This window comes from Trichechus manatus, unplaced genomic scaffold (assembly GCF_000243295.1).
Source record: "Trichechus manatus latirostris isolate Lorelei unplaced genomic scaffold, TriManLat1.0 scaffold00163, whole genome shotgun sequence".
Taxonomy (NCBI): Eukaryota; Metazoa; Chordata; class Mammalia; order Sirenia; family Trichechidae; genus Trichechus; species Trichechus manatus.
In genome coordinates, this window is record NW_004444099.1 from 327,478 (window position 1) to 339,849 (window position 12,372).

The following is a 12,372-nucleotide window of genomic DNA, read 5'->3' on the forward strand; positions in this document are numbered from 1 at the left end:
GGGCTTTCAAGGCAGTGGAGGGAGCCCTGAGTAGGACTGGGTGAAGATTAGTATATAGTTTAGGATCAGGGGACATAGCAAGAGGGGACTTTGAGGTGAGTGTTGAGGTATAAACTCTCTTTTGATGCTATCTATTGAAGAGTTGGAGCCCTGGTGGCATAGCGGTTAAGTGTCTGACTGCTAACCAAGAGGTTGGCAGTTCAAATCCACCAGCCACTCCTTGGAAACCCTATTGGGCAGCTCTACTCTGAGTTCTGCTATGAGTAAGAATCAACTCAACGGCAACGGGTTTGGTTTGTTTTGATTTATTGAAGAGTTGAACAGGCCAATATTTCTTTAAATTATTCTTTCAGGAAGCTCCTGGAATGAACAATAACGTATTTGCGACTTTCATCTTCCTGGCCAGGAGTTTCCTGAAATAGTAAGGTTATGTTGAAGAAAACAGTGGAATAATTAAGTCTTGTTAAGGTAGACAGTAAGCCAAGTGGGGCTAGACAGTTTTGATTCTATCTTCCAAAAATGCCATGTTGGACCCCAAAGTCTTGCTTTGGATATTTTTTTTTTTTTTAAATAAATTGTGCCTGGTCCTTCTCCCCTTCTCAGAAAACCAGCCCTGGAGAGTAGGGAGCAGTTCCTGGAAGGGCAAAAGTTGGCGGAAGGCCTGGGCAGAGTCCTGGGAGGGATGCCAAGGCCAGGAAGGGCAGGTCTGGGAGAAGAACATGATTCAGGGCCGCTGGGCAGGAAAACCTCTCGGCCCCGTGAGAACAGACCATGCTCCAAATGTCTTGTCTCAGGGCAGGCAGGTTGGACCCATCCTTGAAAAAAAGGTACATCAGCCCAGGTGCTTTAAGTCCAAGCAAGAGCACTCATTGAGCTCCTAGTGTTTACCAGCACTGGGTAGGCACTTGTATGTTTTCTCACTTACTATTAGCTACTTCCCTCTTAGGAGCTCTGGTGATGTAGTGGTTAAGAGCTCTGGCTGCTAACCAAAAGGTCAACAGTTTGAATCTACCGGCTGCTCCTTGGAAACCCTATAGGGCGGTTCTACTCTGTCCTGTAGGGTCTCTATGAGTCGGAATCGACTCGATGGCACCTAACAACAACAACTTCCCTCTTGGTTCCAACTCTACAGATGAGGAAACAGGTATAGGGAGGTTGGCACCTTGCTAGGAAGGGGCAGAGCTGGAACTGGACAGGGTTGCTTTGCCGCTGCCCACCTCTCATGAGGCCCACCTCTCAGGACAAGTGATTACTTTCTCCAGCTTACATGTTCCCTCTTCCATCACATTCCTGTGAAGAGGCACTGGGATACTTACCTTCTCTAAGCCTTTGTTTGCTCACCTGTAAAATGGAGTTTTAACGCTGCCTTCCCTAATGTCACAAGGGTTAACAGATGGTATAGGTGGGTAGCCCTTGGCAAACAGCATTATTCCTGTTCCACACACCTGTGAACTGCTTGTTGCCTCTGCTTATACCCACCTTACACATGCCCTTGTGTGGGCCCGGCCTTTAGTGCCAGACAAGTGCCTTCTCAGGGCAATGCACATCAGGCGTCCCTGGAGCCACATCTGGACACTGACAGGAGTAAGAAGACTGACCCCTCACTGCAATCTTCATGGTTCAGGAGTCTACGAAGGCTCCATCTCAGGCCTACTAGGAGAACGAATGGCGCTCGATGTTGAGACATTCAAGCCTTGGTTAGGAGCAGATGGAATCCCTTTACGCTACATGTGTACTCTCAAATTTTCACCAGCAGAGGGACCTGGCACCCTCTTTCCTGTAGATGAGAAGTGTGCTCAAGGGTGAACCGTGCAGAGCTGCCCTGTTGCACAACCCCAGGGGCTGTCATTTGCAAAGTGTTCTAGAAAATTGCATCATTTACATAGAAAACAATGTAAATGGGGCCCCTTGGAATTGGGCAGGGGGTGGTGCCACAGATCATGGCTGGCAGGAGGGAAAAGGGGAACCAGGAGTGACTTCATTCCATCAATGTTAATCCTGAGTCCTGGAGCTGTCAATGCTTTCTTCCCAGGTGGGCCTCTGGACACTTTACAAGAGAATCAGTTGCCTAAGGCTTTTTAAGATGCGGATTCCCAGGCCCACCTGAGCCCCTCTAAAGCAGACTCTGAAAGTAGGGCCCAGACCTTTGCACCTAAAAGAGTCCCTGTGTATCTTCCATGCAGCGCCTAGAGGATCCTTTTAAATCCTAAGCTGTTCATCTGCCCCAAGACCTGCAGTGATTCTCCATTTCACCTCCACATGAAAGCCAAGTCCTTACAATGGTCTTCAAGGCCCATTGAGGTCTGCCCCCATTACTCCTCTGGTCTCATGCTTCTACCCATCACTGCACTCCAGGCACGTGGGCTTCTGGGCTGTTTCTTGAACACACCAAGTATGCTCCAGCCTCAAGCCTTTGCACTTGCTGTTCCTTCTATCTGGAAGGCTGTTCCCCAGATATCGCCATAGCTACCTCACTTACCTCCTTCGAGGCCTATCCTTTCCACCCTACTGCAACCTGCTCTTTTATCTCCCTTACCTGCTCAACTTTTTCTTTGATCCATAGCGCTTATCATCTAATATACTTTAATTTACTTCTCTATTTTTTATTCATTGATATCTTTGAATTATGATGTTGGCAAAGAATATTGACTATACCATGCATTAGCAGAAGAATGAATAAATCTGTCTTGGAAGTAGTACAGCCAGAATGCTCCTTAGAAACAAGGATGGCAAGACTTGGTGTTACGTACTTTGGACATGTTATCAGGAGGGATCAATCCCTGGAGAAGGACATCGTGCTTGGCAAAGTAGAGGGTCAGCAAAAGAGAGGAAGACCCTCAGTGAGATGGACTGACCCAGTGGCTGCAATGATGGGCTCAAGCATAGCAACAATTGTGAGGATGGCACAGGATGGGCAGTGTTTCGTTCTGAAAACAAACAAAAAAAATTATGTACATAGGATTGCTACAAGTCGGAACCGACTCAACGGCACCTAACAACAGTATTGCTTATTACCTGTCTATTCCCATAAGAATCAAATTTCCATGAAGGAGGAGCCTTTGTCTGTCTTGGTCTTTGCTGTATGCCCAGCACCTAGAGCAATGCCTGGCATATAGTAGGTGCATAATAAATATTTATTGAATGAATGAATAGATGCACAGTTGATGCACGCTGAAGTCTGAGGAGCTCTGCTGTAGGTGAGAGAATTGCTGGCTGATACGGCCACCTGCTCAAGTTTAGATTCCATATTATGTCCCTGTGCTTCCCACCAGGAAGGTTTGCTTCCAGAGGACTGAAAAGCAGCATGAAGGCATCCTCACTTTGGTCTTTCCACATACAAGCCATAGTACTGTGGTTAAACCAAACACCAAACCTGTTGGCATTGAGTACTGTGGCTGGGGCCTAGCTTTTCCTAAGTGGAGTGGCCAGTAGCCAGTACACATGATGTCAGGGAGGATGGGCAGTCTCCCAACTCCGCCCATTATCTGCCACTGTCCCTGAGATGGTTGCTTTTGGTTAAGCATTGACCTCTCCCTGGGACCTTAGTTAACCCTTTTCAGGACTGAGAAGGGGAATACTGTAGACAAGGTTAGAGGGTTGGACCAGGCTCTTGCTGCTCAGAACGTGGTCCTGAGATGAGCAGCATCAACAGCGTCTGGGGGAATATTAGATACGTAGAATCTAGGATTTTCACCTTCCATGAGGGAGACCCTGGTTCAATTCCCAGCCAATGTATCTCATGTGCAGCCACCACCCATGTATCCGTGGAGGTTTGTGTGTTCCTATGATATTGAATAGGTTTCAGGAGAGCTTCCAGACTAAGATGGACTAAGAACAAAGGCCTGGTGATCTACTTCTGAAAATCAGTCAGTGAAAATGGTCCAATCTGCAGCTGGCATGGGGATGGTGCAGGACCATTCCATTGTACATGGGGGCATCATGAGTCGGAGGCTGACTCAGTAGCAGGTGTCAGCAAACAACATCCCAGACCTACTGAATCAGAGTGCATTTTAACAAGGTCCCCACACAACCTGTGATTCGTGGGCACATTACAGTTTGAGAAGCATGACTTTCTGTGACTTCTGAGATTCCTCTCACCTTCTCTAAGTCTCTGTGGTGGGCAGTACGGAAGTATAATTTTAAGAACTTAAAAACTTGAATCTTACAATACAGGGTGAACACATATCAAAGATTTTATTCAACTCATTAACTAATGAAGGGACCAGTAAGATGGAAAAACTGATTCCAAGAGCATTTTAGGAACTGGAGTTTATCTAATCCTTAACAAAAGAAAAAGAACGTTGGAATAAGCTTGCTGTTGCATACAAAACTGGCCAGTGTCCTACAGGGCAATAAACAGTCAACTTTGAGGTTACCTTTTCAACTGGACAGAAATCCAAAAGTTAACATGTAACTTCAGAGTCTGCGTCCTTAATTGATAGTAAACAGCAAAATCATAATGGCACACTCTCACAGGTGGGCCTGTTAAACAATTCTTCAGCATGGCTTTAAAAGGACACGCAGTCATCCTCTTGGCCTCATTTCCAGGTTGTAGTTATTTCTTAATAGCCAATTACCAGCTGCTCTGTTACCGTGAGGGAAAGGCTGGCAGCCACCTGAAGCTCGAGGGGAGAGGAAAGAACTGGAGGTGCAAAAGAATAGAGGAACTAGTCTCATGGGACCACTCAGTCAATTGGCGTAATATATTTCACGAAGTTCATGCCCTGCATCCTAGTGAGGTGAGTAGCGTCTGGGATCTTAAAAGCTTGCGAGCAGCCATCTGAGATACAACTATTGGTCTCTGCTCATCAGGAGAAAAGAGAAAGAAGGTAACCAAAGTCTCAGAGACAAAGCTAGTTTACAGGGGGTAATAGCCTACCTGAGCCATGGCCTCATCTTCCCTGAGACCAGAAGAACTAGATGGCGCCTGGTTACCACTGCTGACCATTCTGATCAGGGCCGCAATAGATGACCCTGATCGAATGGGAGAAAAACACAGAACAGAACTCAAATTCTTAAAAAGTCCAGACCTCCTGGATGAATTGAAAGCACAGGACTCTCTGAGCTATTGCCCTGAGATACTCTTTCAATGCTGGACCAAAACTATCCCGAGACTACCTTTTAGAGAAATAATGGAGCTGTCAGAAAATAAAGGATATCACTGTGAGTATGGTAGTCTATTAAAAAAACAAAACAAAACAAAAAAAAAAGCAAAGATGAGAAGATAAGGAGAGAGGGAAACTAGAGTACTGGAAACGGAACAAACAGAGCACAATGAAAGAGAATGTTGTCTCATTGTAAAAAATATAACTAATGTCACTGAAAAAATTGTATAAAAAACCCAAAACCAAACCCGTTGCTGTGTAGTCAATTCTGACTCATAGCGACCCTATAGGACAGAATAGAACTGCCCCATAGGGTTGCCAAGGAGTGGCTGGTAGATTCGAACTGCTGACCTTTTGGTTAGCAGCTGATCTCTTAACCACTGTGCCACCAGGGCTCCAACAGATTGTATAGAAATTGTCAAATGGGAACCTGATTTACTGTGTAAACTTTCACGAAAAACACAATAAAATATTATTAAAAAAAAAAAAGGAATAGAGACACTATGGAAAGCAGCTAAAATAAGCGTATACTAGCAGCTTACCATGTGCCAGTGACTATGCTATGTGCTTTTCATTTATTATCTGAGGTAGGTGCTATTTTTATTTCAATTTTACAAATGTAGAAACAGGATTGGTGAACCAGGAACCTGACTAATGTCAGATATTAGTCTGTGGAGCAACCAGGATTCAAACCCAGGCCTTTTGACCTGAGTCCAAAGGTCAGAGTCTTAGAATCAGTGTCTAGGCCCAGGAAATGGTTTACAAAAGGCCTCACCTAACCTGGAGAAGGCCTCTGGGCTACCCCCAGATGTCCTACAGAACTGCCCACTTTTTCCCAAGACGTTTCCACACCTTTCCTAGACATGCGTTCTCCCTGACACAGTGGCAATGACCTGAGTCCTTCTTGACCCAAAATCCACCCTAGAAGCCCTCATAGCCACCACCCAGGGTGCAGGCCCCACCAGAAAGCTGTGTGCCCCCAAGTTCCAGCAGGGGCCTCCCCTTGTCCCTCCTCAGGAAGAGGCTCCTTACATCTGGATTCTCTAGAGAAGAAGGCAGATTGTCAGCGTGAGAAAGTTCTTCTGGTCCAAACCTCTCCCCATCTTATAGATGGGAACACTGAGTTTCAGAAGGTGGAGTGGCTTGCCCAAGGATGCACAAGGAGTTGGTGGCAGAACCCAGACTAATGCCCAGATATCCTGGCTCTCTGCCCTGGGTTCTTTCCGTGGCCCTCACTAGATCCTGGCATTTGAAAGTAGTCTGGTTAGCGTTCCCACCTCTCCTCCTTGGCTAAGGCTGTGCTGTGGGAGTGAGTCATCCATTAAAACCCTCACTTACCATTTATAAAATGCAGATAACAACACTGGCCTCCTTCCTTGGGAGAACTCATTAATAAGCAATTTTAAAATATTTTGAAGGAAGTGCTCCTCAGAGGCTGACTGAGGAGAGGGAGAGACACCTCCTGGCTCCCAGGAAGAGATCCCACTCCAGTCCAGACTCCAGCCTTTCTGCAGCTCTATCTTCAAGGGGACAGCCCCTCCTCCCCGGCCCCACCAACAACAAACAGATGCTGAAAACGCCTGCAGTATGCTAGGGATCTGCTTCACAGGGACCATATTGGGAACAGGCTGAGACCCCTTCCCTTTCCCTGAAGATTCTGAGCTTTTTCAAAATGGCTGCTATGCCAATGGCCTTCCTTGTTTCAAAGGCCCCAAATGTGTTTCCAGCTAGGAAGAGAGAGAAACCAAGTCTCCCTCAGAGAGGCCTGGCTTCGCCATCCCCTGGGAGATCTCTCACAGGGCATTCTGTGGCTTCATGCCAACCCTTCTTCCAGACACCAGCCAACTCTGTCAGGCACCCCAGAACATACCTCCAACACTACTTGGAAGGGAGAGTGTATGTGATAGCCCAGCCCATAAATACCCACTGAGTGCCTGGGGGCCAGGAAGAATGCTAGGATGGGGCATACACCATAGTCTGTGAGGAGGGGTCTCTGCTGTTGGCAACTCACAGACTAGTTGGGGAGACAGGAAGCATTGGAAGAGAGATATTACTGAAATGTCAAAAACAGTGGTTCTTAAACTTTGCCACACATTGGGGACCTTTACAAAAATACTGATCTGGTTCCCACACTCAGACATTCAGATCTAACGGGGTATGATCTGAGCACGAGAGGGGTTAAAGTCTCCCTAGGTGCTTCTAAAGTGCAGCAAAGTTTGGGAGCCACTGGTCTAAGAGAGGATGGAACAGGGACAGACTGATGGGCAAGTGGGGGAGAGGGGTGGGCAGAAGGCTAGGCAGGTACCCCGGCAGAGGGTAGAGTACGTGCAAAGGTGTGGAGCCGTTAAGAGGAATAGTGAGATGCTCAGTGAGGAAAATGCCAGTGATCGAGGGAGAAGTAGGAGTATTTGAGGCTGGAGAAGTGGACAAGGACTTGGTCGTGAAGGGGCTTGTATTGCATGTGGAAAAGTTCGGGTTTAAACCAGGAGGTACCTGGAAACCTGCAAGGGAGTGTAAGTTGGGGAGGGGCACAATTAGATTCATGATATGGGACAGTATAGGGGGTGGACCATAGGCAAAGTGATCATTTATTCACTCATTCACTCACCCCATCCATCCATCTGTCCATCCGTCCATACATCCACCCACCAGCCCACCCACCCTCCCACCCATCCATCCATCCATCCATCCATCCATCCATCCATTTCCTTCATTCGTGTCTCTCCACTGTTGATTGTGAGCTCTATGAGGCCAGGATCCTTGTGGAAGGGGCACAGCCAAGAGGGGTTTTAGCAGTGGTTCTCCACCCTGCCTGCGCATTAGCCCCACCTGGGAGTTTTGAAACCCCACTGATGCCCAGGCCCTATCCACCAGAAATTCTGATTCCATTGGTTTGCACTAGGGTCCTGATACTGATTTTTTTTTTAAAGTTGTCCAGATAATTCTAACGTGTAGCAAGTGTTGAGAACAATTGATCTCTAGAGATTTAAGAAAGTGCAAGAAAGCTCCAAGCCCAGTTCAGCCCACAGATGTATTTAGTTTGGCCTGCGCAGTGTTTAGAATAGCTCTGAATAATATTTTAAAATTAGGAGCTTTTTCATGAAAAATATCTGGATTTCTGGCTTCTGAAAAATCAGAAAAGCTGGCGACCCTGGGCCTACATTCTCACACAGCAGCCGTCTCCTGGAGCTGGGGGGACAAACGCAGGCAGGAGTGCCCAAGTGGCCACGCTTGGCTGCTATCATTTATGTATTTGCATTGCCTGCAAGTACCTGAGTCTGCCACCTGGTTTACCCCCAGGCTGTGCAGGCAGGCGTCTTCCCCTGTGGGGACAACACAGCAGAAGGAGTGTGCAGCAGGGAAGGGGAGAGATGATGAGTTGATTTGGGACAGGTGGGACCTCAGGTTTGTGTCTGCTGGAATCTAGAAATGTGAGTGGCGTTCACAGAATTCAAGCAGCCCAGATTCATGATCGTCTAATGATCCCATTCTAATCCCACCTTCCCTTTCCACACTGAGGCAGGGAGAGGCTGAGCAACTTGCCCAAGATTCCACCATAAGCAGAGCAGGCCCTAGAACCTGGGACTCCTGACTCCCAGACCACAGCATTCCAAGGCCTAACACATGGCCCCTGACCAGCTCTGGACCTCAACCAGGTTGCTTTGCTATACCTCAGTTTCTCCAAATTCACCACAGACCCTTCAACCTTCCTTCCCTTGGGTGGCAGTTGCTGCCTTGCTTTCTCCAAGGAGAAGGCTATGTTCTCAGTTATGTTATTTCCCCTTAACCTTCTTCACTGCCCCCCAGAAAGCTGGATTCAAAGAAAATCGCCCTCCACCTCCTCCCCTGCCCCTTTTAGGCCCTTCTCTAAGAAGGTGTCCACAGAGATTCTAGTCTGCACAGGAAGCTTTCCTTTCTTCAAGGACTTTCTCTTCAATCCCACTTGCTTCTCTCTTGCCACCTCCTGACATCCAGCTATTCCAGTGGAAATCAGTTTCCTGGACAGTGAAGACTCTTGGGCCACAGCCATGTGAGCCCCGCCCCAGCTGTGTGGGTCTGGATAATGGGATGAGGAGCTGCTACCCTGAGATGAAGGACCAGGTCAAGGGCTTGACCAGAATGGATAGGGCAGGAAGCCCGGCAGGACAAGAGGTGGCGGGCCTTCTCAAGATGGACAGAGATAGCTTCTGCACTCTGGCTGACTGTGCCCAGCGTGTACTTGATGCTCCTGGAGGACCAAAAACCTTGAGGGGAGGCTGGGGTGGGGGCAGCCTCTTCCTTCCATTATCTAGCTCTGTCTTGTTGGGTGAGCCATTAGCCTTGGTGGCTTCGCCTGTGAAACAGGAGTAATAGTGCCCTGCTTGCCTGAAGGGGTCTGGATCCAAGGTTCAGGGCTAAGAAGTGCCCCAGACCTGTGGTCAGGTGAATCTGGGAGGAAAGTATGTATCTGAAACAGAGCATTATGGCACCTCAGGTTGCCTGGGAGCCCCTTCTGGGGTGGGGGGAAGAGAAGAAAGGAAGACAATTTTCTTTATCTGCACAGAGAGACTTTTACCCAACTATCTGTTTGGCGTCCACCCTAACTTTTGAGATGAAGGGCACTGTGTTTACTGGCCACCATATGCCTGGCAATTGACTTTGAATCCTCACAGCAGCCTTGAAAAGAGGCATCACAAATCCCATTCTACAAATGGGGAAAATGAGGTTAAAGGACTTAAGTGGCTTATCCTGGGTCACACAGATAATAAACGAGGGAGAGAGAATTCACACCTAGGTCTTTCTATCCATGGCACCCCCCTGCCTGCCCCTCCAAGGTTGGACCCGTTAGATTTGTTTTGTATGGTGCCACATGTTCTGATGATGGTTGAAAAAGTCTGTAGATTTGGGAGGAGAAGGAAGAAAAAGAGGCTCTGTGGTCTGGAACCATTTAAATAAAAAAGATCAGCAATGGAGGTAATGGACCACAAGGTTAAGTTGAGGCGCTAGAATGATGTGGCTGCTAAAGAAAGAACAAAGGGAGGGGGAAAGAAGGAGAAAAAGAAAACGGGAAAGTGAGGCTGCATTATTCACAGTCTAGTGCCCAAATAATTACAGCTCATATTTATTGAGCACCTACTATGTGCCAAGCACTGTTCTAAGTGCTTTGCATGTAGTAACTCATGGATCAACAACTCTAGGTGACAGGTACTATTATTATCCCTGTTTTACAGAGGAGGAGAAACTAAGGCACAGAGAGGTTACATAACTTTCGCAATGGCACACATTCAGTGAATGGCAGAACTGGGCTGTACAAGTCATACAGCAGTGCCCTGAGCTCTGCATCACTCAGTGGGGCTTGACATGATCTGTTACAGCTCTGAGCCTCGACGACATGAGGGACTTCAAGAAATGTAAACAAGTCCACAGGAAGTTAGACTCGAGATAGCAACGACGTGAATGTCGTTCTTGTGCACCATGGAGTCTATCCCGACTCACAGTAACCCTAAATGACAGGGTAGAACTGCCCCACAAGGTTTCCTAGGCTGAACATTTTATGGGAGCAGACTGCCATAAAAGAGATAGCTGGTGGGTTCACTGCCAACCTTTTGGTTAGCAGCCAAGTGCTTAACCATTGTGGCACCAGGGCTCCTGAAGGATGCGAAAAACTAACATTTATTGAGCATTTAACATGTGCCAGGCACTGGTCCAAGTACTTTACATACAGTAACTCCTTTAATCTTCATAATTACTCTAAGGAGATAGGTACTATTATTATCCCCATTTTACAGATAAAAAAAAACTGAGGCAAGTCACAGGAGAAAAAAAGACCAAAGGCTACTTCATCTGTGAAAAGGCAGACTTGAAGGGGTGCCCTCCCTCCCTCCTGCTCTCCAAAGGGCTGTCCTGGGGAAAGAGGAAGCAATTTGAAGGCAAAAACATCTGCTGCTGGGCATTAGGGTGGGACACCTGCCGCTAGTCAGGGCTGGACTCAGTAACCTCCAAAACCTTACAATTCTGAGACTCTGCCAGCCATTTTGGGCAGAGGAGGAGCTAGAGGGAGAAGGGAGACCAGAAAGAAGCTTGAAGTGGACTATTTCCCCAGATACCAGGAATAAACCCCTGACCCCAATAAAGGAAGCAATGGGCCATTCATTCTCTTTCATCTGCTTGGAACCTGAATCTTCACTCCTGGGACAAAAGTCTATGGTGTGTCTACTGGGTGCCAGATAGGCACTGGAGATGTGGGGAGGCGTCCAGCCCAGCTCAACTGATCATTTGTTGAGCATTTACTATGCACTGGGTGGGAATGTTGACATCATCTCATTTATTCCCCTCAAAATCATTTTACAAATGCAATAACTGAGACTCTGGTGCAGATAAGTAACTTGCCTGAGTTGGTTAATTCTTAAGCCAGTGGTCAGACGTATTACATTGTCCATTTTTCTCCGGATTGCTCGGAGATGCTGGGGCTTCCTCACCTCCCTCCGGTTGTGGCCCCCTGCCCTGTGGCTGGGGGCTTCAACCCGCCCGTGTTTTCACAGCTGCCTCTCACCCCTTTCTCAGGAGGGCTGCAGGGTCCTGCACACCAGGGTGGGTAGGTGGGGGCCAGACTGGAGCCGGGCAAGGATGAGGAGTGGGGACAGGAGCTGGGATGCGGGGCACAGGGAGAAGGACGCAGAATTATCAGACGCCGTTGCCTCGGCTGCAGTGGGGCATGGAGTATATACCTCCTTTCTTGAAGGGGTTCTCGGTCTCTGCGGAGGGAATTCCATCGTGAGGGGGCTTAAGGAGCCCACGCTCAGCAGGACGCGGCGGGCGGGGAGGCGCTGGGCGGGGGGCGGCAGAGCACGGCGGGCTGCGGCGGTGCGCGGGAGTCTCTGCCCCGACCGACTCGGCCGGCTGACTCGGGGAGCGAGACCCGGCGAGAGGCCGGGACCTGCGGGCGTACGCCCCCTGCCAGCCCCCGCCGGACCCGAACCGACCCGCGGAGCGCAGAGGCAGGGGCGCGGGCTGGGCACCAGAGTGCTGCAGAGCGCCCTCAGCCTCTGCAGCACTCCATCGGAGACTGTCCCCGAGCACACAGGAGTGGGCATCATGGAGGGTGAGTGATCCGGGGGCTAGGGGCGCGGGCGGCTAAGGGTTCTGACTCAGGAGCAGTCTGCCAAGGGAGGGGAAAAGGGAGGCGGTGTCTGATCACTGATGACTGTCCGGAGCCACTCCGTGTGTGTGTGTGTGTGTGTGTGTGTGTGTGTGTGTGTGTGTGTGTGTGTGTGTGTGTGTGTGTGTG

At 48.7% G+C, this 12,372-nt stretch overlaps 1 protein-coding gene across 1 annotated transcript in view; it reads left to right on the forward strand.

Moving 5' to 3' along the window:
* Positions 1 to 12,178: 12,178 nt before the first annotated feature.
* Positions 12,179 to 12,372, forward strand: part of NPFFR1 (neuropeptide FF receptor 1) — a 27,002-nt gene continuing 26,808 nt past the window's right edge. The window contains exon 1 of the mRNA XM_004386371.1: positions 12,179 to 12,186. Within this exon, the coding sequence (XP_004386428.1) occupies positions 12,180 to 12,186 (7 nt within the window). The 5' untranslated portion in view covers position 12,179. The remainder of the gene's footprint in view (positions 12,187 to 12,372) is intronic.